General features: G+C 37.6%; 1 protein-coding gene across 1 annotated transcript in view; it reads left to right on the top strand.

Moving 5' to 3' along the window:
* Positions 1-27478, top strand: part of KIF3C (kinesin family member 3C) — a 61800-nt gene that overhangs the window by 30538 nt on the left and 3784 nt on the right. The window contains exons 2-7 of the mRNA XM_074300095.1: positions 4903-5004; positions 6701-6823; positions 8491-8609; positions 9222-9338; positions 26291-26399; positions 27266-27438. Of these exons, the coding sequence (XP_074156196.1) occupies positions 4903-5004; positions 6701-6823; positions 8491-8609; positions 9222-9338; positions 26291-26399; positions 27266-27438 (743 nt within the window). The remainder of the gene's footprint in view (positions 1-4902; positions 5005-6700; positions 6824-8490; positions 8610-9221; positions 9339-26290; positions 26400-27265; positions 27439-27478) is intronic.

The raw sequence follows: 27478 nt of genomic DNA, 5'->3' as shown, positions 1-27478 counted from the left end.
TATTGCTAACTAAGGAGAGAATGGTTTCAGTTGAGTGATGAGATCAAAACCAAAGAGGAGTGAAGTATGTGAGAGAAGAGAAAAATAAAGGTAGCAATTATAACTTTTTAAAAAAATAATATTTTATTTTTGCTTATTACATGTAAAAGCAATTTTTAAAATTCATTATTTTGATTATTATTATTTTTTTTTTTTGGCAAGACAGTTGGGGTTAAGTGACTTGCCCAGGGTCATGTAATATGTGTCAGGTGTCTGGAGATGGATTCGCACTCAGGTCCTCCTCAGAGCTAGTGCTCTATCCATTATCCCACCTAGCTGTCCCTAACATTCAGTTTTTATTGTTTATTTATTGATTGAGCAAATGATATTTGTATTTATTTTTTTAATAGCTTTTTATTTTCAAAATATATGCAAAAGGCTTATGTTCCAAATTTTTCTCCCTCCCTTCCCCCATCCCCTCCCCAGCAATCCAATATATTTAGTTTTTAAATAAAATTCTGACTTCTAAATTTTTTACTACCCTTCTTTCCATCCTCCCTCCCTAAGACAGTAAGCAACTTATATAGGCACAATCACATAAAACATATTTCCATATTGTTGTTTATTCTTCCTTCTGGAAGAGGACTATAACATCAGGAAGAAGATGGTATAACTTGCAAGTGAATTGGATTTAAGTGAAGGAGGGTCGTGCTGAGTCACCAGCCTCACTTTCTCTTTCAGAGTCATCTGGCGAATGCCAGTGGCAAGATATAGAGCAGGGCTATTAGCCTTGAATATAGTGGGAGGTCTCGATCTTTTTAACCTAAGGTTTTCCCCAGATATCAGTTTGTCTGAAGCAATGATTAAAGGCTAGTTAAGAAAGAACAATTATGCAAAACCAACTAACTTAATGCCTGAATTTGTGTGGAAAACCAGCCAACATATTTCCATATTAGTCATGTTGTAAAAGATGAAACAGAACAAAAGGAAAATACACACACATGCACACCTAATGTGAAAGCAGTATGCTTCAATCTACATTCAGACTCTATCCTTTCTCTGGAACTCGATAATATTTTCCATTATGAGTCTTTTGAAATTGTGTTGGATCATTGCTGATACATTGCTGAGAACTATGTGAATTATAGTTGATTGTCTCACAATGTTGCTGTATACACTGTATATTGTACACAATGTTACTGTATACAATGCAATTACTTTGCATTTATTCATGTAAGATAGACAGCTTTTTCAAGTTTAGTTGTTAAAGGGAGGAGAGATATTGGATGATAGTTTTAGGGAATGGTAAGATTTGGTGTAGGTTGTTTAATGATGGAGAGATTTGGGTGTATTTGAAAGCAATAGGAAAGTAATGAATTGATCGGGAGAGGCTGAAGATTTGGGTAAGGCAATGATGAGAATGTCGTCTACTTGAATAATTGGAAGAGTCAGATGAGAACAGGTACACATGTAGAGAGTCTGGCCTTGGCAGGGAGAATAACTTCACCATTCAGGGTCTACATTTTCCAATAAGTAAGCTCCCAAAATCTACTATTTTCCTGTTCATTCCATGTGTACAAGAGGAAGTAGCTACCATTTCTCCCTTCTCTTTTTTTCTAGTCTTACTGTTGAGGGTGGTAGCCCCTTGGTATTCCTTGTTTGATCTCCAACTGCATTTGGGACTTGGACTTTGATGTGGTCAAACTAGTTTGGGCTATCTGAGCTGCCCAGGGTTTTACAACCCCCATTCTAATCTACTCAGATAGACCAAATGGCATCAGGAAATTCCTTTTGGGAAGAGACTTCTGTCTGTCCCCAAAAGATAACAAGAGAATCCTTATCTTATCTACATCACTCTCCTGAACCTCCTTACATCAATGCATTTGAATGATTATAAAATAGGGAACCCAAAATCTTCTCTTTGCAAAAATGGCCTTGTACCATGCAGCCATTTTGCCCACCGGCTCTCCGGTGTTTCCATTCTAATCAATAAAGACTATGTTTCCATACAGCATTAAGTAGCAAATTCCTTTGCTGCCGAACCCGCCATTGGTTACTTTGGGGAAGGATGGAGAGAGAGAAAAGGAACTGATCCATCTTTGTTTAGACCACAATTTACTCATCATTTACTCCTCATCATTACTCTTTCTACCCTTACTTAGCCTTCAGTGTACCTAGGCTACGGAGTCCAACTGCCATATTGTTGTACTCACCAATAGCAGTGAATGTGAGCTGACCCACTAGAAGAGAGCAGGAAGGGAGTTCAGTCTGAATTTGGATCTGAGGACAGGAAGCTATTGTGGAAGATTTTGATGAACCATTTTTTGTCCCATGCTTTTAGTTGGGGGAAGTGATAAAGGAAGCCTTCGGGCAGGAGACCTTGCTGCTCCAGTCTGGCAGTCCAGTCTTGGCTCTGCTACTGATTAATTATGTGATCTCAGACAAGTCATTTCATTTCTCTAAGCCTCAGCTTCCCCATTAGCAAAAATGAGAGGATTGAATTCTTAAGCTCCCTTCTTCCCCAGCCCCTAAATGGCTGCTTGAATTTATTTGCTTGATGCTTAATGATCCTGGCATAAAATAAAAATTAGGCAATATTAAGAAAATGGAAACACTGGTTAAAAAATCATAACAGCTTAACAGAAATTAGTGTTTACACAAAAGAGTAACTTTAAATATTTTTGTCAGCAAATAGAAAATGACTGTAACAGAACACTAAGAAGGCTTTATATATTTACATTAATCACTTGACCATATTTTAGTCACTATAATGTCCTCTCTCCATATTTAAAAAAATAGTATATTGTTTTCTCTAATGCATCAAAGCTTTTTTTGTACAAAATCAAATAATGGCCCACAATTCACAACAATGCAATAGGTAAAAGATACAACCACATCCAAAAGGTGCTGAAAAAAAATACTCAAAATTCTAGAAAATAAAGATTTTCATTGTCATGTGTTGAATATTTGACAAATGTCATGGATATCACTTAGTCTCTAATAGAAAAGAATACTCTTGACTTAAACAAAAAATGCCTAAAGGCAGGTGTTAGGGAAATATCACTGCTTTTATATGTAAACCTCAATGAATTGATAAAAGAAAAGAACAGCATAGCAATTATTAAAATTGATTTTCTATTGCTGAATCCTATCAAATGGGAAGCTATAATTCAGACTCACTTGAAAGATAGAATTTAAATATTTGTTCAAGAGAGTATATGGCTAAGCTCCCTTCTGATTATAATATCTAAGATTCTCTGAAAACCCAAGTAATATGTGTGGGGACAGGAGACAGAACCCCTTTTATATCTTTCTTAATTATGGATACTTCCAAATTTTCCTTGCTCTCTGGACCTCTCAGATTTTGCCCATTATCCAAAAGAATGAGGCCAGTCGAAGGGCATCCTATATCATCTAGTGCTATGTGATACTGAAGAGTGCCTACAGATATCATGGGGATGACTCAGGGGATCTTCTTGGAGTGACATCTCCAGATTTGTTTTTGGGTTTTTTTTTTTTTTTTGGTTTGGTTTGGTTGGGCGAGGCAGTTGGGGTTAAGTGACTTGCCCAGGATCATATAGCTAGTAAGTATTAAGTTCTGAGATCACATTTGAACTCAGCTCCTCCTGACTCCAATATTGACTCCACTGTTCCATTTAGTTGCCCCCAGAGACCTAAGTCTTCTCCTTAGTATATGCCCTTGATTCTAGGTCAAAGCAGCTAGGCAGTGCCATAGTGCATAGAGTGCTGGACCTAAAGCCAGGGAGACTCATCTTCATGAGTTCAAATGCAACCCAGATACTTACTAGTTGTGTAACATTGGGCAAGTCACTTAATTGTATTTGTCTCAGTTTCCTCATCTGTAAAATGATCTGGAGAAGAAAATCCAAACTACTCCAGTATCTTTGGCAAGAAAACCCCAAAAAGAATCAGAAAGATACCCAAGATAATTGAACAATACAGAAGGTTGTTAGAAAGTGAGACAATGAGGAGAGGCCTCCTATACAGGTGGCACCTGAGCTCATTGCTGCTCTTTGTTCCTATTCCTTCCCTTTTCTTGAGTTTCAAGGTTCTCATCAGTGACTGGATGAATTAAGACCTCTTTTAACTCTAAATCTATGACCTGTGATTACATGACTCCAGGGTCTGTGTTTTTCAACTCTGCTCTTTTCATTCCTCTACATTATACACTGGAAAAGAAAAGGTCTTCATTCTTTCCTAAGCCAAGAAGTCCCTTTCTGATACTTCTAATCATTAAGCAAACTGGTTAGGAGCTAGATGATGATAATAACAGCTGAATTTCTATAGTGCTTTAAGGTTTGCAAAGTGCTTTACATTTATCAATTCCTTTGAGCCAGATAGGTAGCCAAGAGGTCCCCATACTAGTTTCCTAATGGAATGAAGGCTATAAGTTATTCTTCCTAACTCCAACTGATACCTTCCATTTTAGTACAGAATGTTGTAGACAATAATCTTCCCTTTTTTCCCATTCTACCCTCATCTATCTGCCCTCTCTAGTAGAGGTGCAGTTGCCAGCTGCCCTATTTTTTCTGTACAATGGGAGGTGCACAGAACAGGTGCCCTGATTTTTCTCAGGTGTCCCCTCTCAGCCTTACTCTCTGGGAGGGTTCTGGAAACAAGGAGAACTTTTGTGTGAAGCAGAAAAGTCCAGGAAGAGACAAGAGAGGAGACAGATGTTGGATCCCATTGAAGAACTAATGGCACAAGGCCTAGGATGGGATTTGGTATCGGTGTTGCAGGGACCAAGCAGTAGAGGAAACAAGAAACCATCAGCTTATTGCCAAGATCTTTTGGACTCTTATTCACTTCCTTCTCTCTCTCTCTCTCTGTCTCTTTCTTTTGCATCTCTCTCTCTCTCTCTCTCTTTCTTTTTCTCTCTCTTTCTCTTTTCCTTCCTCCCAGGCAATGGAGAGCAAGCTACTGATTGGAGGCCGAAACATCATGGATCATACCAATGAGCAACAAAAAATGTTGGAGCTAAAAAGGCAAGAGATTGCCGAGCAGGTAAGGATGTGTCCTAGACCAATGGGCTGTGGCCAAAAAACTTGGGTGCAAATAATCAAATAGCCAGTTGGTATAATGGATAGAATGATGAATCTGGAGTCAGGAAGACGTGAATTCAAATTCACGCGCAGGGATTTCCTAGTTATGTAACCTTCAGACAAGTCACTTAACATCTATTTCCTCAATTATGTCAAATTAGATAATATTTGTAAAGAATTTACTACAGTGCTTGCTATATAGTAAGTGCTTAATAAATGTTTGTTTCTTTCCTTTCTTCCTTCAAATCTCACTTCTATCTCCTGTGCTACCTTAGTTCCTTATCTGTAAAATGAGGGAATTGTATTTGACAGCCTCTAAGGTGCTTTTCAATTTTAAATTCAAGATTCTAGGACATTAAATCAGGCTTCCTTCTGGGGAATAAAATTATCTCCAATGGAATTCTGCAAGCACCTAGAACTCCAGTAGTATCCTTTGCTCTCTTCTTTGACTGAAGGGAATGACAGTGTTTAGTACATGAGAAAAACCATAAAGAATCTGACTGAGTCTTTTTAATCTAATAGTCTGTCTCTGAGGTTTGTGGGAAGGTAAGGTAGTTGCTTTCCCTGGCATCAGCATGGGCGGTCAAGAACTATATGACCCATCCCTAAATCATCAATATATTTAATTTACTATTATAGCCTTGCCCTTAGTGTAGGAGAAATGAAACTGGTTTATGCTGGTGATTTACCCAGGGAACATTCTATTTCTGAAATTCATATGGAAGCTAAAGACTCAACAGAGAAATGTGAAAAAGGGCCCAATAACTGTCATAACAAATGACCTTGTCCCAGTAGGGGAAGCTGAGGAGAGGAAAAGTCTCATTTGGAGTTAATGTGAATGGCAACATCAGATCCATAAGGAATTACAGAGGATAGAAAATAGTTGGGAGATAGATACTGTCTCCTGAACTCAGGACTCTACTTTTTTTCATTTAGTATGTAAGTTGCAGAGTAGGTGCAGATCTTCATTAATAAAGATAGTTTTCTTATAGGAAGTGCCCCAGGTCAATAAAATCACGGATCCAATTTATTTTTTAAATGAATTTAGCCTAAGGATATGTAAATAAAAGTCACTGTCCTCAAGGAGTTTGGAGGAGTAGGAAGAAATTGGGGGAATCAAAGAACCTCCTATACAAGGAGACATTTGAGCCTGTTGTTGCTTACAAGCTTCTCTATCAGTCAGTCCATCAACAAACATTTTTGAAGTGAAATAATACCCACTCTCAAGGAGTTGATTTCCTATGAATCAGGAAATCTAGCAGGCTTCTATGGTAGGAGGAATGGCCTAGCCTCCCCTCCAATGCAAGTTTTCCTAAAAAAGATACTGAGACCATCTTCACATCTTTGGTGGGTTCAAACCCTTACCATCACTTCCTGGTTGTCTGAGTACAGAACACCCATAAGGGTCCTCTGATGTTTAGCTGATGTGCATCTCAGAGGAAAGGGATTCTTATTCAATATCCTTTTCTAGCTATGATTAAGTAAATCTCCTTTTGTTAACTGTGGACTGACTCATAACTATCTCCTTTTCTTTTAGTATCTAGATAATCTAAACCACCAGGGGACTGACTTGAATTAAGCCCAGAACAATTTAAATATTTTCCCTCCTTTTTTCATATATTATTGTGCTAAACATCTTCTGTACTGCTTTGTCCTAGAAACGCAGAGAGCGGGAAATGCAACAAGAGATGTTGTTGAGGGATGAAGAAACTATGGAGCTCCGGGGAACCTATACCTCTCTGCAACAGGAGGTTGAAATTAAAACAAAAAAACTCAAGAAGGTGAGAGTTACAGAGTGGCTAAGGCAGTTAGGTGGTGCAGTGGATAGAGCACTTGGCCTAGATAGCAGAAAGTTGAAATCCAACTTCAAATACTTACTGGCTGTGTGACCACAGGCAAATCACATAACCCTGTTTATCTCAGTTTTCTTATCTGTAAAATGAGCCGAGAATGAAATGGCAAACCAATTTTTTTTTTTTTTTTTTGCCAAAAATAATCTCAAATTGGGTCACAAGGAGTTGTACACTTAACAGAAAACAACTGAACAACAACAGCAAAGAGATTCTGAGAGGCAGAGAAAAGGAAGGATATTGCAGATATTAGAGATAGCCTATACAAAGGTAATTTGGCTGGAACTTAGGGTGTCCAAAGGCTTCCTTCTGTTGTTTTGTGTGAATGCACATGTATTCTTTTTATCTCCTACACTTCTAATTAAAGTTATTGGTATCCATGAGAGTGAAATGTACTAGTCTATATAATGGGTCAATGTTCCTCTGAGCCAGCCAAGAGATTGGGAAATTTTTTCTCTCTTTATCTCTGATTGGTCCTATCCTCAAAGTCTTATTGTTATTTAGTGTTGTCTGACTCTTTGCAACCTTGTGAACCATGGCCAATACTGTCCAAGTCTTATAGATAAAAACAAATTACCTTCTTTACCATGTCATTCCCAAATAATTACTTGGATCTTGTTTGTTGTCAAATTATTCTTAGAGTAGGGGAGGGAGCTTTAAAGAGACTCCAGAGTGGGGTGGATTACAAAAACTGGAATGCTGGGAAGTTCATTTACTATCAGCAAGATATCAAGTGCTCTTAACAATTTGAGATCTAGAGAGGACATTGTAAATGGATGCAGAGTTTCTGTTAGGGCTTGGTCATTGAAGCTAAAGTCCAGCCAATAAGCAGATGCACCTACTGGAAGTTCCCAGGTCCATAGCCATCTGACAGGGTCCCAAAAAAAGATTTGCCACTGTGGCAGTTACTATGAATGCACTTTCCTCAGAATCTGGACATACTCTCTGAATGTTCTCTATTTTGTTGCCGACAGGAAAGGGGAAAATATGATTAATTATTAAGTACCTCACCACTAGGAGCCATGCTCTCTCTACTTTCTCCCTATGTGGGAAAGTGGAAAAGGACCAGCTCTAAAATCAGAGGACCTAGATTTAAATCCTACCTCTGTGTAATACTGGACTAGTCACTTCTGTTCCCTGGATCTATTTCTTCAAATGCAAAATTACTTCTGAGGTCTCTTCTACCTCTAATCCACCTATGATCTTATGATTTTTCCTTCTGGCTTTCCTTCACTATAACAGACAGGGCTACATACCTTTAAACCTTGCAGTCCCTGGTGTGGTGGGAATGTCAGTTAGCTTCAAAATATCCCTACGAGTTCTTCTTTCTGTCTCTCTGATCATAACCACGGGAAAGTGGGGTAAGAGCAGTATCTTTAGTGGGAGGAAGAGATGGCAATTAGACCCATAGCCAGTTTATTTGCCATAAGAAAGGATCATCCTTGCACTCATCCTTCCTTCCCTTTTGAGGAAGGAAATGATTCTTTGGAACCCAAGTAAATCCCTCCTGGGACCAGTGAGAAGCAGATATTGTTGCTGTCACCCCATCCCATTCTTGGCAGGGCTAACTTTGAATACATGGTCTCTCTCTTGTCCAGCTCTATGCTAAGCTGCAGGCAGTGAAGGCAGAAATCCAGGACCAGCATGATGAGTACATCCGTGTGCGGCAAGACCTGGAAGAAGCACAGAATGAACAGACTCGGGAACTCAAGCTCAAGTAAGATGCATCTTTCTTCTTTCTAATCTATCATTTCTGACCACTTGGAAACTCTCTAGCTCCCTCTATCAATCTCTGTTCCTTTGAACCCAGGTTTTTATTACCAAGTTCCTTTGCTAGGACTTCCCCATTGCAATCTGATTATTTCCACATATAGCAGAGAATTCAACTGGGATTCTTCTGATTATCTATGCTATATTTAAGTCTCATCTTCCCTAAGACTAAGGCTGGAGAGTCAGGACTAGGTATGGCATAGAGTAGATCAGTGTGTTCCGTAAGGATAGGATAGAGGTCAAATAGACCTAAAGCTAAAAAGTCAAGACTCTGAGGATTTTCTCCTCTTTTTTACCAAACATTCTAATATACATCAGCCCACATTAGATGCTTTCCAGTTAAAACTGCTAGACCTTGTTCTATGACTCCAGAGATGTTGAGTTCTACTCTTTTCTTTAGTTTTTACTAATGCCAACTTTCCTTCTGTTTTCCCCACTAACCTCCCCTTTTTGGCTTTGGAGGATTTGTGTCAATTATATATTCTCCAATCCCTCCTCTATCACCTATACAATTCTCCCTTTTTCTCTTGCTCCTCCTACCTCCCTTTCCCATTCCCAGATACCTGATCATTGAAAACTTCATCCCTCCTGAGGAAAAGAATAAGATCATGAATCGTCTTTACCTGGACTGTGAAGAGGAGCAATGGAAGTTCCAGCCACTGGTGCCAGCTGGAGTGTGAGTATATTCTTACCCAGGAAGCAGAGGTGGGACTCTGAGACAGGGTCAAAAGGGCCTGGTCATGATGGAAGACTGAAGGAAAATATAGAGCTGTCTGTGATCTGAAATATGTTTTTTTTTCAAGTTCTGATGTGAATCTCCACCAGGAAAGTAGATATCTAAAAGGGAAGAGTTGGTGGGCATATGATATAGTAGATAGAGTCTGAAATACTCTGGTTCAAATCATGTCAGAGGCATTCAGTAGTTGAGTGAGTGATTTAACCTCCCTATGTCTCAGTTCCCTCAAATGTAAAATGAGGAGATTTGATGGTCTTGAAGTTTTGTTTTGTTTTGTTTTTTTCTTCTACTTCTATATCTATGATCCTATAATTCCAAAAAGATATCTTAGAAAACCAGAAGTATTGTTGGGGAAGAAGGGTGTCCTTTGAGGAGGTGAAAATCCCAGCCTTCTAGTAGGTCCTTTTTTGGGGATACAATTTAAAGTAGGGGAGAGATTTGACCATCATGCCTCTCTTCAGCCTTCAGGTATAGACTAGGTATACTTGTGACTTGGATGTGGAGCTCCCTCTGCTGGTGATTATATAGAACACATCTCCTTATTTGTGCTAGACAGACCACACCCAATCCTGTTATAATGCCAAGGAAATTACTAAATGATATTCAGAGTTCTGCTTTAAAAGTTTCAGAAGCCACAGCTCTGCCTCTGTTCCAGAAAGAATCAGGTCTACTGCTAGGCTATATAGGCAATCACCCAAAGTGCAACATGCAAAGGACATTATGAAATTCATATTTTAAAATATTGTCTTGACATTTTTTATTTTTATTTTCCAGCCTAGCCCTCAGTTCCCTCCACTCAGAAAGCTATCTCTCATGATAAAGAATAAAAAAATAAACTTTTAAAAATCTGTTCAGCAAAATTACATATCAATTGAGTGTTCCAAACCCAAAATCTCTTACTTCTTTCTGGTATGCTTTTAAATATTACTTAAGATCACACAGTTCTGCCTGGAAGGAACTTTAGAAGCTTTTTAGTCCAACCCTTTCATTTTAGAGATGAGAAAATTTATAGATAAGTCACACAGGTAGTGTCTAGGATTGGAACCTTTGGACACCAAATCCCATGTTCTTTCCACTAAGCCGTGCTTTTTTAGCTGTGCTAGTTTCTCAGTACTTCAAGCATCCCTGTTTTCATTGGTGTAAATATCTTCCATTGACCCAGATTTCAGTCCCATTGTTTTAGTTTTTACAAACACATTGATAATGCCAGAAAATGTCATTTGCAGCAAGCGTAGTGGTACACAGTCTTGTTATGGTTAAAATTCAAAGCTCCCAATGGACTCCAATGGATAGAGTGAGGAGGAAAATTTTCATAAGTCCCCCAAGGTACACCAATGCTTTGTCATTACTTTGTTAGGGAGGCACAACTACCAGTGAGGTAACGGGGAAAGAAAACTGAATTTGGAGTCAAAGAATGTGTCAGCTCTGACATGAAGGTCTAGATGACTTTCAGGAAGTCAATGTCTCGGTCCTCTGTGGCTTATAAATTTGGGGGGAAAAAGGAGAGATGAACTAGATGCCTTTGAGGTTCCTCTGAGCTTTAGATCTTTCCTCATCTGACATCAGAATGGCTGCAGCTGGAATAGGAAGAGAGTGAGAGGTATTGTCACCTTCTCATGTGGAACTTGGGGAGCACTTCATTCTGTGATTCAGACTGAGAATAGTCACACTCTTCATTTACCCAGCCTGAGGTAGTGACCCTTACCGGGTCAGTAGAGGCTACCACAGTATCATTTGTTTGTGTAAATTCGGTTTCCAAGGGAATTAATTCCCTGAAATTTAGGTATGCTGCCACCAGGTGGTGGTAGGATGCCTTGTTCACATGAGCTACTGCAGGTGGATGCTTCTCTTGAGATTCATATAGTAGCTTAGAATCATAAATGAAAAGATGGAGAAATTCCTAGAGGTTATCTAGTTTCCAGATTTAGAAGCAGCTTTTTTTTTATTTAGTGATTTTTATTTTTAAATTTTTTTTCCAAATATATGCAAAGGTAGTTTTCAACATTTACCTTTGTAAAACTTTTTGTTCCAAATTTTTCTCCCTCTCTTTCCTCCTTCCCCGTTCTCTAGACAGCAAGCAATCCAATATAGATTGAACATGTGCAATTCTTCAAAACATATTTGTCATACTTCACAAGAAAAATCAGATTGAAAGGGGAAATAATATGAGAAAGAAAAAAACAAGCAAACAACAACAGCAAAATAAGATAAAAATATTTTGCTTTAATCCACATTCAGTCTCCATAGTTCCTTCTCTGGATGCAGATTCCATCACAAGTATATTGAAATTGCTTTGAATCACCTCATTGTTGAAATGCGCCAAGTCCATCACAGGTGATCATCACATAATCTTGTGGTTGCTGTGTACATTGTTTTCTCAATTCAAGGAGCTTTTTTAATGACAAAATTATTACTTTTAAAGAAGCTAAATCGAAAAACTAAATAGATTTACAGTCGGAAAAACCTCAGAAAACATCTAGTCCAACTTTGTCATTATATTGATGAAAGTGAGACCCAGAGATGTTAAATTACTTGCCCGGGTAGGATTTAAATCCAGGCTTCCAATTCTAAATTCAGTACTTCTTCCTCTGTACCATATTGCCCGCTGCCTATCTTTTATTCTTACCTCAAATAAGGCAATGTATACAAAAAACTTTGTAAACCTCAAAGAGCTATATAAATGAGTTATTATTTTTGCTGTTTTTATTGTCCGTAGCTTTAAAAAGATATTTGATGGCAATAGAAAGAGTCCTGGAAGAAGTGTCAGGAGATTTGTGTCCCCTTGGTTCTGTCACTAGCAAAAACTAAAAAACTAGCAAAAACCTTGATGTGATAATTTCATTTCTCTGGATTTCAGTTTGCTCAAGTAAAAAATTAGGTGATTGAATTAGAATAAAGTGGGGCAGCTAGGTGGCGCAGTGGATAGAGCACCAGCCCTAAATTCAGGAGGACCCGAGTTCAAATGTGGTCTCAGACACTTAACACTTCCTAGCTGTGTGACCCTGGGCAAGTCACTTAACCCCAGCCTCAGAAAAAAAAAAAAAAAAAAAAGAATTAGAATAAAGTTCCTTCCAGTTGTGGTGGTCTGTGAGTCTACTCTACTTAACTTTTGAAAGTCAGTGTCAGTCAGCTTCAGCTTTGGGTCCAGTTGCTTAGAGAATATCAGAGCTAGAAGAAAAAACTCCAAGGCTATTTAGTCCAACCCATACCTGAATTAGAATCCTTATGTGACTTCTCTAACAAATCGTTATCCAGCCACTGCCCAGTGACTCTGTGGAATGAGAAGGGGAAGCTACTTACATTTGTGAAGATACCACCTAAAAGTATCTAGAACTAAACCTAGAATTAAATTTAGAATTCCAAATGGGTTCTGACCAAGGTAGGCATATAATTTTATGAGATTTTGCCTCTTGAAATCAAATATAGGGCTTTACATTTATGCCTATACATTTATTCAATGCCTATTTTCTCCCCCCCCCCCCCCGAATCTTGTTTTATTTTTTTCTGGTTATACATGTACATTAACTTTTTAAATATATATTTCTTTATGAATCATGTTGGGAGAGAAAAATCAGAACAAAAGAGAAAAACCACAATTGAGAAAATAATCAGAAAAAAGAACTGAACATAGCATGTGTTTAATACCTATTTTTATATGTATATCATGTGCCAGGTACTGTGATAGGTGCTGGAAATACAAAGTTAAAAAATTTTTCTGCCCTCAAGAAGCTTATAGCCTGCCAGTATATATATATATATGTATGTATGTATAGTGACACATATATACATGCATTTGTGTGTGTAGATATATATATATGTATATATATATAGAAATATATAGATAAGCAAATGCTTAGTATACACAAAAATAATACAAAGCAATTTCAAGGAGAGACTGTTAGCAACCAAGAAGAATCAGGAAAGGCTTGATCTAGGGGACAGCACTTGGGTTAGATCTTAAAGAAAGTTAGGGATTTCAAAAAAAGTCAACATGAAAATGAATTGTGTTCCAGTTTTGGGACATAATGGGAAGATTGGGAGATTAAGTACTGTGTAAGTAGTATTTTTTTCCCAATTACATGTAAAGACAATTTTCAATATTTTTTTTCCCTGAGGCAGTTGAGGTTAAGTGACTTGCTCAGGGTCACACAGCTAGGAAGTGTTAAGTGTCTTAGGTCATATTTGAACTCAGGTCCTCCTGACTTCAGGGTGGTACTCTATCCATTGTGCCACCTAGCTGCCCCTTTAACATTAATTTTTTTACTAAGTTTTTGAGATGCAAATTTTTCTCATTCCTTTTGTCCTTCTCTAATCCTTCTTCAAGATAGCAAGCAATATGATGTAGGTTATACATGTACAATCATGTAAAATGTATTTCCACATTAGTCATATGGTGAAAAAAGAAACTGAACAAATGAGGAAAATCACACACACACACACAAAAAAAAAAAAAATCACAAAGAAAGTGAAAATGTATACTTTGATCTGCATTCAGTTCTTTCTCTGGATGGGGATAGCATTGTCTATCTTGAGTCTTAGAATTGTCTTGGATCAGGAAATTGGATATCATGTATAGGAACAGCTAGAAAGCTAGTCTTAATAATATGTAGTAAGATTGGAAAGGTGAATAGGGAGGACCTAGATAGTGGATAAATTTAATGGAAGACTATGAATGATGGATTTTATCCAGAGGTAATAGTGAGTCAATGCAGACTTTTGATTAGAGGAGTGAAAGGCTCAGATCTGTTTTTGAAATATCAATTTGTGAAGAAAACACTAAAGAAAAGAGACAGGAAGCAGAAAATCTAGTCTAGTCAAGAAGCAATGAAGGACTGACCTAGAGCAATGGCCATGTGAATGAAGAGAAGAGGACAGACAGAAGAAATGATTCAGAGGTTGATTCTACAAAATTTCTCTATGGAAGTAGAAGAAAGAGGAGGAGGAGGAGGAAGTCATTATTCCAAGATTAGAAAACTACTTGAAAGGAAGCATGGTGATGTCATTTATCTAAAGAGGGAAGTTTGGAGGAGAAATGGATTTGAGGGAAATTTTAATAGATTCTGTTTTACATGTGTTGAGTATGAGATATTTATCGGACATCCAAGAAGAGATATCCAGCAGAGAATTGGTAATGCAGGAAATCAGGAAAAAAAAATATTAGAATTGCATATGTAGATTTGGGAGTCATTTGCAAAATGGTAATTAAACTCCATGGGAATTAATGAGATCACCAAGGGAGAGAATAAAATTCAAAACAGAGAATTGAGTAATTTGGGGGCAAGAAAAGGATGTGATTGAAGGCCCTTGATAAATGTTTGTGATAGATCAGCAACAAAGATAGAGAATAATCAGTCAAATAGTCAAGAAGAAAACCTAGAGAGAAGCAAAAGGATTATGGGCATGGAATGGTTGACAGTATCAGCAGAGAGTGGGAGGTTGTTGGTATAGAATTTTTCATATAAGTTCAGGTACCAAATTGTTCGTTCTTATCTAGACTTTAGTCACTGAATGGGTGTGCCTCAGACCACCTGAGACCTGGGAAAAACCTTATCCTAAAAAGGCCAGGGTCTCCCACTGTACCCCAGACTCTGATGACTCTGGAGGAGTGTGGCTGATTACTTTGCACAGCCTGTCTCACTTACATTCATTTCACTTGCAAGTTAAGACATCATGGGTCCTCTGACAACAACAGTCTTTGTTACAAGGGAGGATTCCTTGCTGATGTAAATATGGAGGGTGGGAGGAGGGGATAAATCCAGAAATGATCGCAATGTAAAAACAAAAACAAGAATTGTTGGAAGGAACTTAGTGGAGGGGGAGAAAAGGGCCGCTGAAAAGTCAAATAGAATGAGGACTGAGAAAAGGTCATTGGAGCTGGCAGTTAAGAGCCTGCCGGTTACCTTGGAGAAAGCAGTTTCAGCAAGGGCTGAGGTCTGAAGTCAGACTGCGAGGGGCTGAGATGCAAGTAGAAGTGAGGAACTATAAGTTGGAATAAACACCCTTTAGCAGTTTGGTTGTGAAAAAGAGAAGAGCTAGATGACAATAAACTAGATATATTCAGACCTGTTGAAAGCTTTGGGGATGCTGTCTCTCATTTTTAAGATGCCATCTTCTACAGCCTGCTTTGAAGAGTTACTCAGCTCTGCTTAAGTAGCATCAGCTCTCCTCCAGATGTGCAGCATATTACTGCTAGGAGCCAGAAACCCCTAGGCATCTCCCTGACCAGTCCTGGGAGGCTTCTCTACCTTAGATTACCTCAGTTGTTTATTTAGGGCTTTTCTATATCTTAAAGAAGACACTCTTAGGGTTCAAACATCCAACTTAATTATATAAGATATCCTAATATTTACTATCCAGATTTATTTTTCTGATCTCTCTTAGCAACTCCTTTAGCAAGGGCTGATTTAAGTTCTTGGTCTGAGAAAAATTCTATCTTCCAACATTTATATTACTAATTTTGGAATTTGTCCCCTTCAATAACCTTGCATTATATTTGGTGTGTCCTTAGGCATGACTGGTTTGGTGTGGTTACAGATTAATGTTTAACAATATGTCTATGAACAGAAAATATTCAAGATAAAAGCATGGAAGTAAAATATATTAAAATAAATAAAATTAATTTTAGGGGAAAGAAATATGTTTCTTTGTTATATTTCATTTTAAGGCAATTTAAAAAGTATTTATTAAGCACCTACTATGTGCAAGGCATTGGGGATAGAAAGACTAAATGAAAAATTTGCTGTTTAAATTTTACTGGAGGAATACAATGTACTCAAATAATTAAGTGCTCAGTATTTATTAACTGTCTTTAAGTATTATAAGTATTTATTAACTGTCTGTCATGTGTCAGACACTATGCTAGGCACACAGACTAAAATTAGACAGTTTGGGCATTGAAGGGCATTACGTTACATCTACCACTGCTCAGATAGATTTATCACTTATAGTCTTAAAAATTTTCCTGGGGCCCTGAGAATGAAGTAATTTGCTCAGGATCTTCTGCATAATATGTGTCAAAGGCAAGCCTTGGACCCAGCCCTTGGGGCCTACAAGGCCTGCTCCCTTTCCCCATACCACACTGTGTATACAGTAAATACAAGATAATTTGATAGGGAAACCATAAGCAAATTAAAGAAAAATTACTAAAAAATAGTGAGATCCAGGAAAGGGCCTAATTTGGGAAGATGGCACTTATAGAGGAAAAGAAAAGTCCCCTTAAAAAAAAAGAATATTGAAAAACAATTGACTTTAACAGGGCTTATTAATAAATCCAAGCAAACTAATTATGTAGTGGAAAAAGCAGTAAACTAGGAGTCAGAAGGCTTGAGTTCTTGCCTTGGTCTTTCTAACTAGATGTATGATTATGGAAGATTTGTGTTACATTTCTTGGCTTCAATTTTTAATCTGTAAAATAAAAGAGTTAGATTATATTATCTGCAAGGCCCCTTCCAACTTGACATGATTGCGAATTATATGCCATTTTGAAGTGGAAAGTATTAAACTTTCCTACTACTTTTTTTTTTTTATTACCTAAGTAATCCATAAGAATTTAATGAAGTTGGCTGGACCAGATAAAAAGCAATGGCCCTTTTGACATCTAAAATACACCATGGATCTATGATCTCAGCCATGTTGGTTTTCCCTTAGTTCCAATGCAGATTACAATTATCCCCTGTAGCAATGGAAGTTTTAACAAGTTGTTAGTTAATGAGTTGCTGAAAAAATTTATCTCCCAGCAATGGCCACATACTGACTTTAAAAATCCTACATGTTTTTATGTTTCTTTTTCATTAATATATGAACATATTAAAATCAGTTAGGAGTCTATTTTAATCTGGTTTGGGCCATACTGATGATGAGTCTTCTTGAATTCAGGTAGGTTGGTGCTGAGACCTCAGATTCCTGATCTGTCCCTGATAGAACCTATCAGAATTTGTTCTTTGCTGACATAATTTTGAGTAATCATAAATAGCTGACATATATATATATATATAGCAAAGTGCTTTACATAGAATCAGAGATCTAGAAGTGGAAGAGATCCCAAATGCTACCTGGTCTATGTCCTTCCTTTTACAGCTGAGGAAATTGAGGCATCAAGAAAATGTATGACTTTTCATATTTTTTAATCTATAGTATATAAGTTATCCCATTTGTCTCTGATGATATCCCTATAAGGTAGATACTTTTATTATCTCCATTTTACAGATGAAACTGAGACTCAGAGAAAGTGACAGAAAAAGTTACTTGGGGTAGAAGTTGACAACAGGTAAAGACAGGAGAAAGCATCTAAAACCCAGCTCTTCTTCATTCCAAGTCTAGCACTTTAACTACTAAAAATTTATTTCTGCTCACAGAAGGCCTTCCTGCTGCAGAATTATTGCATGTTGCTAATGCAAATGTTTGCTATTTCAGTTTGTATTGGGCCATTAACAAGAACAGTTCAGGTCATTTAAGGGTGGGAAAAAAAAGAGATAGTATTCAGAAATATGTGCTCTTGTTTAAATAGGGTTTTCTCAGTTAGGAAATGGTTTCATATGCATTTGGTTCTCAAAATAACCCTGTGAAGTAGCTAGTGTTAAATATCATCATTCCTATGTTAAAGATGAAGCAACCAAGTCTGAGTTTCTAGCTTGCTGGAAATCATACAAGTAGCAGATAGTCAGCACTCAGATCCTGTTCTATTAACTCCAAGTTTTATATCTTTGTGTCTCTGCATTACATAACCTTTCCATTCATATTTATTTTCCTATTAACAATAATAATAATATATTAATAGCTACTACAAGATCATGGACTATTCCATGTAATAAAGATCTGCATTGAGAGGCAACAAAACTCTTTTGTAATCTCATGCTCAATGATATCGTCATATGATCAAATGTAAAGAACACATTTTTCCTTTCTTTAAAAGAAAAATATAAAAATAGTGTAGGATAATTTGGGGGGGGGAAAGAATTTGGGTGTTTTATCAGGGTAGCTGAAGCTCAGTTACACACAGCTAGTTAAGTTTTCGAACCCAGGTCTTCTTGATCCCAAGTTCAATCAGCACTTTATATTTATACTGCTCCTTGCTGCTTCTTAAAACTGTTTTGTTGTTGTTTATTTGAGGTCTTAGGGTAGCAATTAAGGGTAAGTGACTTACTCAGGTTCACACAGCTATAATTTTCTGAGGTCACATTTGAACTTGGGTTTGTCTAACTCCAGGACCTAGCCGCCCCCTCACAACTGGTTTGTAAAGAACTTTCCATGTGTTTTATTATTTGACCTGTGCAATAAACCTATGAGGTAGATGCCATTATTATCTTCATTTTACAAATAAGGAAACTAAATCTAAGAGAAGTTAATTGACTTACCTCATACTGTTTGTTTTCTAGTACATCAGCTTCCTAACATTGCTCTCCCACTTTTGTTTATAAATATCTGCCCCATCTCATCTTTTAATTGTATTTCTCATACACAGTAAACCTGTTTGTTTTGTGTGGATAACAGATACTTCTAGTAGCTCTGCTTGCTGTTGTTCAGTCATTTTTCAGTCATGTCTGACTCTTTATAGCCCCATTTGGAGTTTTCTTAGCAAAAATATTGGAGTGGTTTGTTATTATTTTCTCCAGCTCATTTTACAGATGAGGAAACTGAGGCAAACAGAGTTAAGTCCCTAGCCCAGAGTCACAATGGGAGTGGTTTAAGCTAGGTGTGGTGCTGTATCTACTGCAGCACCTAATTATGTATGCAAATGTCTTACACTGCTAATGCATTAGATATTTGGATGGATGGAACATATTGAGAACTAGTTCTTGATACAGTGCCTGGCACACAGAAGATAATGAATGCTGGAAGTAACAAATATGAGTAAGGGCCACCCATGAAGAATTCTGAATTTGTGGTGCTGGATACAAGTAAAGGACCCGGAGGAGAACTCCATTTAAAACCATCTCTAGCCATGATTTGATATAATGGAAAGAGTCCTGGTCCTTTGAAAGAGTCAGATGAGCTGTGTTCAAATATCTGCTCTTCTTCCTTTCTTAGGTAACTTTGGACAAATCACCTAATCTTATTGGGCCACAGTGTTTTTTTTTTTTTATTTGTAAAATAGGGAGTGGAATAAACTGATCAGTTTCAAAGAGATGAGGGCCACTACGTGCGGATTCCTGTGGTCCACATATTGACTGAGAAAATGACATAGACATATACATATATTTCTTTTAAAAAAAAAAAAAAAACTACCACATTTAAATCAAATAAGAACTCCATTTTAATCTGGTCCTAGGCCAATCTCTAGTGTTACAGGGCCCAGGCTTGTTTGACACCTTTGAATGAGGGGAAAAGTGACACAGTGCTAAGAGCTGAATGACAGTTTAGATGGGAAACTAAACATCCAGAGATAGATGAAAAAAGAAGCGTCAGCAATGGTGAAATATGGCCTACAATGGAACAACCTTCGGTCATTGAGATGGAACATAAGGGATGAATTTAAGTGTTAGTAAAGATTGCAGAATCCTAGATTTAGAGCTAGAAAGTATCTTAGACACCTATTCCTGCTCATATTTTACAAGCAAGGAACTGAGGCTCATATAGGTAACATGACTTCCCCACATCACAGAATAGCTAAGGATGAAAAGTAGAATTTACACATTTATCTTCCTTACTTCAAGATATGGTAACTGGGGCCTCTATAGCGAGGACGCCCTCAGTTCTGTGCAGTCAGCCATAAGCCATACTCCATGCTTAGAGAAAGAATTCAGGTAAGAGAGATCAACCAGCATAGAGCTTTGTGTAATCTTTGCAAGGCAGACTTTTCTGCACTCTCCCAGAATATCCATGGCAGCTTTCATTGACTTATTCTGCCAGCAGACATTTGACCTACAACACATGATGTCATGAGACAGAAAAAACATAGCACATTCCCTCCCCATCCCCCTCCCCTCTTCCCAACCCCATTCTGCTGCCAAGAGCCTTGTGTCAATTTGCATGTCCTGGAGTTGACATTCACTCAACCATCCTGCCTGCCAGCTCTCAGGGACTCTGTCCATTATACTTAACTGCCTTAGAATTGTCTCGAAACTTATGTGGGATGCGTCGACTGTCTGCTCCTAACCTCTGGGATCTCCCTGAGCTATCAAAGACCACACTGACCCTTCAGCCATTTTTCTGGGGATTTTACTTTACCCCAACACTATCAGCCATCTGCTATTTATAATTCATTTTCTAAAGAGAGCCCTAGCAGTCAGACATTTTTATCATTACCACCTTTATCATTTATAATGTTAATAATAACAATTGGCATTTGTATTTTATATATATACAAATTTTTTTTTGTTTTTTTTTTAGCTAGATGGTACAGAGGATAAACTTAGAGTCTTAGAGCTTAGAGTCAGGAAGACCCATGTTTGAATTCTGTTTCAGACATTCTGACATTAGCTTTGTGACCTCATTTTCTTCATCTGTAATCTAGAGATAATAATAATGACCACCTCACAAAGGGAATCAAATAAGATGGCAATATACAATGTGCTTTGCAAACCCTAAAACACTATATTAATATGTTGTGGTTGAGTTATTTCAGTCATGTCCAACTCTTTGTGACCCCATTTAAGGTTGTCTTGGCAGAGATACCAGAATGGTTTGCCATTTCCTTCTCCAGCTTATTTTACAGATAAGGAAACTGAGGCAAACAGGGCTATGTGACTTGCCCAGTTAGCCAGATCTGAACTCATAAAGATGAGACTTCCTGACATCAGACTGAGCTCTATCCTCTGTACCACCTACCTGCTTCTCTTTGACTATATACATAGACATATACACATACCTATTTATATATGTAAACTGTGCATATTTATTTGCATATTGTCTCCCTCTTAGATTGTGAGCTTCTTGAGAACAAGAACTGTTTTGTTTTTGTTTTGTTTTGTTTTGTTTTGTTTTGTTTTTTATGTCCAGTGTTAAGGACCATCCCTAACACACACAATATGTTGTTAATAAATGTTCTTTTGACTTAAGTGTAAAAAGAGAGAGAGCACAGTTAGTTCAAAGAAAAGGCATTTAATGAAATGATATAGTAGAAAAAAGAAATAAATCATTTTTATCATAAACCTCAGGTACCCTCTTCCATAAATACAGAAACCAGCAATAGGAAGTATAGACAAACAACACATAAATAGAGATGTATATACATAGGAAATTCATGGTTATTGGGTCTATATCCCAAGGAAATTATCAAGGAGGGAAAAGGACCCACATGTGTAAAAATATTTATAGTAGCTCTTTTTGTGGTAGCAAAGAACTGGAAAATGAGTAGATGCCCATATTGGGGAATGGCTGAATAAGTTGTGATATGTGAAGATAATAAAATATTATTGTTCTATAAAAAATGATGAATAAGCTGATTTTGGAAAGGCCTGGAAAGATTTACACAAACTGATGCTGAGTGAAACAAATAGAATCAGGAATACATTGTACACAATGACAGCAAGAATATGCAATGATCAGCTATGAAAGACTTGGTTCTTCTCAGTGCTCAGTGATCCAAAGCAATCTCAATAGACTTTGGACAGAAAATACTGTCTACATCCAGAAAAAGATCTAAGGAGACTTAATGTAACTCAGCACATGCTATATTCATTTCTTTTTTCTGTTTTTTGTTGGTTTTTTTTTTTTTATCTCTCCCATGGTTTTTCCCTTTTGCTCTGATTTTGCTCTCCTAACATAATTCATAAAGCAATGTGCACTAATTAAAAATAAATAATTTTACTAGGGAAAAAAACAATAACCCATCTGTAATTTCTGCTTGTCTTTACTTGGTGTTAAATCACCAATAAAGATTTTTTAAATGTTTATAATCAGATTTAAAAAAAAAAAAAAAAGAAAATTTATGGCTAGGATAGGGACCATAGCATATGTTTGGCCCAGATATTCACTTAGAGAGATGGACACAAAGGAAACACAAGTAGCCAGGGCTCACATATATGGAGGGGCAACCCATGTCTCCAATTTCATAGAGTCTTTAATGTCTTCTAGTAATATCTTCATGCTATTCCTGCTAGACTTGTTCCCTGATAGTGTCTTTTGGAGGTGCTGGCTGCTACCTACTAGCTATGTGATATCAGGGCTTCTCTCTGCTTCAGGTTTCTGTTTTCTGACTTCAGCTGAAATTCTTAATAGTGATATCTTTTTATCATAAGAAAAGTGCATTCTGTTATGCTTTTGGTTACAAGCTGGTAGCATTTTAAATAATTGTTTCAGAAAAGCTGCTGCCTTCACTTCAGCCATATAGTCCACAACTAGCCTTTCTCAGCATTTTTCCTTTAGGAGTTGTTTATCTGTCCTCTTTGAGATTCTTGGCTAAAAGGCTTCTATGTCCTCAGCAGGACATTTCCCCCCAGACATCAACTCCATTAATTGGTTGTTTTTTGTTTTTTTGTCTTTTTTTGTTGTTGCTGTTGTTTTTAACTGCAAATCTTTTTCCCTCTTGCATGTAGGTGAGAGGGTTGGGAAAAGATAAAGATAAAACTGACCAGGGTGAGAAAGGCTTTTGTCTCTTCTGTTCCCCCACTTACATTCTGAAGCTTTCGTATGTAGATATAATCAGTCAAAGTCTGAGAGTTCTCTCTTTCATAAATATGATACCAGGTTTGAAGTGCTGAAGGCAGAGGAAGAGATCCAGACAAAGGGCTCTAGGAAAATTTGAGGTGGGGGAAGGAGAATGGGAAATTAGGAAAGTCTACACAAAAGAGGTAGCACCAGAATTGAATCTGGTTATGTTTTCACTCCAAATTGCTTTCCAGAATGCTTAGATTGGTTCACTACTCCATTAATGAAGCGTTAGTGTCCCAGTTTTTCCCACATGTCCTCCACATTTATCTTTATCTTTTCCAATTATTTTAGCCAGTCTGATAGGTGTAAGGTTGTTTTAATTTGCATTTCTCTAATCAGTAGTGATTTAGAGCATTTTTAAAAAATATGACTATAGATGGCCTTGAGTTCTTCATCTGAAAATTGTCTGTTCATAACCTTTGACCACTTCTCAATTAGGGAATGATTTGTATTCTTACAAATTTGATTCAGTACTCTATATATTTTATAAACGTCTCTCTTTCAACATTGCCAATTTCTCCAACATTGAGAGAACTAAGGCAATAATGAAAATTTACTCCCTTCCTGAAAAGGAAACAGATACATACATTTCCCCAAACCTTGATGGATTGTTTGGTATTCTTTATCTTGCTGTCCAGTTCTCCAGGAAAGTAGAATGGTAGATAAATGTAGGGCTAGAGAAAGAAAGATCTGGATTCAAACTCTCTCTCCAATGTTTTCTAAGCTGTGTGATCAAAGGCAAATCATTTAATCTTTCTTGATTCCCAGTACCTCCCTAAGATTTTGATCAAAGTTATTGATAGGTTGTCACCTGCACTGATAGAGAGCATTCCAACACCAGATGTTTCCTCCACTGATGAATTCAAAGAGCCGACACATACATACATAGTCTTGTTTAATAATTGCTTGTTGGATTAGAGCAGGATTCAGGGAGATCTTTTACTTCCATTTCATTCCTTTCACTTCAAATGAAAGTAACCTTTCACATTAAGATGGCAACCATCTGCATTTTTCCCCTCTGTGCCAGCCATGAAGCAAAAATACTTTCCCCAGTTGCTTCCACTATTTACTCTTCCTGTCACTGCCCCAAATCCTTCAGAGGCAGATTCATCCATTATCTCAGTCTGGACTCCGTGACCTATCTTGGTCAATGCCAAAGGATCAATGGGAGCTACCCAAGTGGGAGCTGCCCTATTGGTGGAGACCAGAGCTCCTAGCACATGATTGACTGGTTGGTAGTTGCATAATTTCCCATGACTTTCCCACTGCAGAAATAGAAGCATTGTTGAGGTCTTCAGGGCTATCTATTCAGTTACTGCAGAACTGCATAGCCAAGTGAATGAATAATCCAGGTCTGTTGTTTCTGGGTCTTCTTCCAGATGCCATTACTAACTGATATCATCTTTTAAAGACAAACAAAGGTCATAGGATTTAGGGCAATGCAGACTGTAGAATCACCATATCACAGAGCTAGGCCATAGAGGACATTTACTCTAATTTTCTCATTTTTCAGAGAAGGTTTGAAGGTCAGAGATTAATTAACCTTTGGAGGTGAAATAACAACAGTAAGATCACAAAAGTGGGAAGCCATCTAGTCTAGCCATCTTGTTTGGCAGAAAAGGAAATCAGAGACCTGAGTGGTGAAGGACTTGGTCAAGATCACAAAAGTAGTATAACCAAGGCTATTTACTTCAAATTCAATGTGCTTGCTATAAGCAACAAAGTGGCACAGTAACTGGAAGGCTAGAGTTTAGGAAGATCTGACTTCAAATCTGGACCCTAACACTTATCTATGAATCTGAGCAAGGTACTTGATTTCTATCAACTTCCGTTTTCTTATCTATATAATGGGAATCATAATAGCATTTACCTCCCAGAGTTATTGTGAGACCAAATGAGATATTTGCAAAGTACTTTGCAAACCTAATATTGTAAATAACTGCTAGCTATTGTTATTATTACTAAATATTGCTATTTAACAATTCCACCTGTGTCTTTCCAATAAGTCTGTAAGTTCTTTGAGGAGGAGGAGCTTATGTGCTTTTATACATAATTTTTGTTTATTCATTTTTCATTTGTGGTTGACACTTTGTGACCCCATCTGGGGTTTTCTCGGGCAAAGATACTAGAATGCTTTGACATTTTTTCTGCAGATCACTTTACAGATGAGGAAACTGAGCAAATAGGGTTAGATGATTTTCCCCCTGGGGAAAAAATAAAAATAAATAAATAAAATATTAAATATTTTAAAAATAAAATTAAAAAGTGACTTGCCCAGAGTCAAACAGCTAATAAATGTCTGAGGCCAGATTTGAACTTAGGAGAAAGTGTCTTCTTGACTACCCAGACCCAATATTTCATACTCTGAGCCACCTAGCTTGGTCCCCTTACACATAGTAGGCCCTTAAATACTTATTGAATCGAATTGAAACTACATTCCTGTCAAAACATTATGGAGCTTAGAAGTTGAAAGTTCTATTTTCATTGGCAAAGAATTCATCAAACTTTCTTCATCTGTGGTATTATCAATATTAACTTTATGATCATTTAAAAAGGTAGAGTCAATTCCTAGAGGGCAGTAATTATCTCATGTTTGTATCTGTACCCTAACTCTTAGATTCTGGGCACCTACTTGGTTATTTTTTATTACACATGGGATTGCAAAAAATTTGGCAACACTAAAAGGTATTAAATATTCCACCAAGATTTAATTCTTTATGTAAAAATAAATAAGCCACATAAATTTTATTAGTATGCAAATTATATGCATATCAAAGAATTGTTTTAAAATAAATTTCTTAATGATTTATTATCAGTAAATGTTTGATTTATATACCTCTTTTATGTATCTATATGCCTGGGATCATGGAAAAATTTCTCAGGCAAAAAAGGGGTCACGAGTGAAAAAAGTTTAAGAAGACCTGGCCTAGACGACCACCTGCCTGGTATGTTGTAAGGAGTATAATTTGGGGGATGATCTGGCCACTGAAGTGTCTCTTTAAATCTAGATTCTAAAATTTTGTAAATCTCTTAGCTCATATAATACTGAATACCAGTTACCTATATTATCCCTTTCCCCTTTTAGCTTATAAAATTGGGAACAGATGGTACATATGAAGCTGCCTGGGCCAGCTTCAGATTAGTTGGAATGGACAGACAGCAGCAAAATGAGAAAGAGGAAATAATGGAGCCTGCGGGGCTGGAGGTCTGCTGGGCACATTAATGACCACTTAATTCCTCATGATGTCACGATTCCTTTGTGCACACAGGAAACTCACCCTGATACCATCTCTCCCTTACAGTAATAACAGCCAGATGAAGAAGCGGCCCACCTCAGCAGTGGGCTACAAGAGACCCATCAGCCAATATGCCCGGGTTGCCATGGCAATGGGGTCCCACCCCCGATACAGGGTAAGAAATTAGGTAATGGAGAAGAGCGGAAAGGTTTCCTGGAAAGGAACAACACTCAGGTACCACTGACTGCTTTATCCTACTCATCACTAGAGGCAGAATTAGAATCCAGGGCTTCTTGACTCTGAGACAACTTTCTTTCCACTATACAATGCTGTCTCTTCTGTATATTTTCACACTAAGAAATTCTACTCTTCATGGCACATCAGAATTTATTTTATGAAACACTATGTATGTGACCATGAAGGCTTCAGGCTTCAGCTGAGCAGTAACCTGGGGGTATTCAGTTTAAAAAATTAGATAAATAGCTAGACATGGTAGCATATGCCTATAATTCCTATTACCTGGGAGATCTGGCAGGTCTCTTGGACTTGGGAGCTCTGAGCTGCGATGGGCTAATTCAGTTGGAATTCTGGAATTAACAGGGAGGCACCAGATTGCCTAAAGCAGGTAAAAACTCTCATGCCAGCCAGAGGATTCAGCGTGTTAATGATCCCTATATTTCCAACCCAAGCTAGAAGGAAGACCCAGTCTCACAAAAAAAAAAAAATCCATACATATTTTATTGACACTTAAAAAATTCTATCACTTCCCAATGACTCCTTCCCAACCTACTAGAACCCTCCCTCACCACAAAAAAGTACAGCTAAGGAAAATGTAGCAATACACTGGCCATGCCTTACAATGCAGGGCCTGGTTTAGATTTGGGGAAACTTAATTTCCAGGCCTTGCTGAAGCAACACAACTTCCTTGTCCCAGGTCTGTTTGTTGCCCCCCGTCATCGGTCAGTATTAGCTGTGGGCAGGGAACGCACATGGCGCCAGACACATCTATACTTCTATCTGGTTTTATTTTCCCGGGTACAGGCAGAGAACATCCTATTCCTGGAACTGGACGTGTCCCCTCCAGCAGTCTTTGAAGTTGAATTCTCTCATGACCAAGAACAAGATCCTCGGGCACTGCACATGGAGAGGCTTATGCGGCTGGACAGCTTCCTTGAAAGACCTTCCACCTCTAAAGTCCGAAAGTCCAGGTCCTGGTCAGTAAATCCAAAGGCCAGTGGGGGATGAATTTGATCT

Source organism: Sminthopsis crassicaudata, chromosome 3 (assembly GCF_048593235.1).
Source record: "Sminthopsis crassicaudata isolate SCR6 chromosome 3, ASM4859323v1, whole genome shotgun sequence".
NCBI classification, from domain to species: Eukaryota; Metazoa; Chordata; class Mammalia; order Dasyuromorphia; family Dasyuridae; genus Sminthopsis; species Sminthopsis crassicaudata.
The sequence above is the reverse complement of the archived record's forward strand: the minus strand, read 5'-3'. Positions and strand labels throughout refer to the sequence as shown.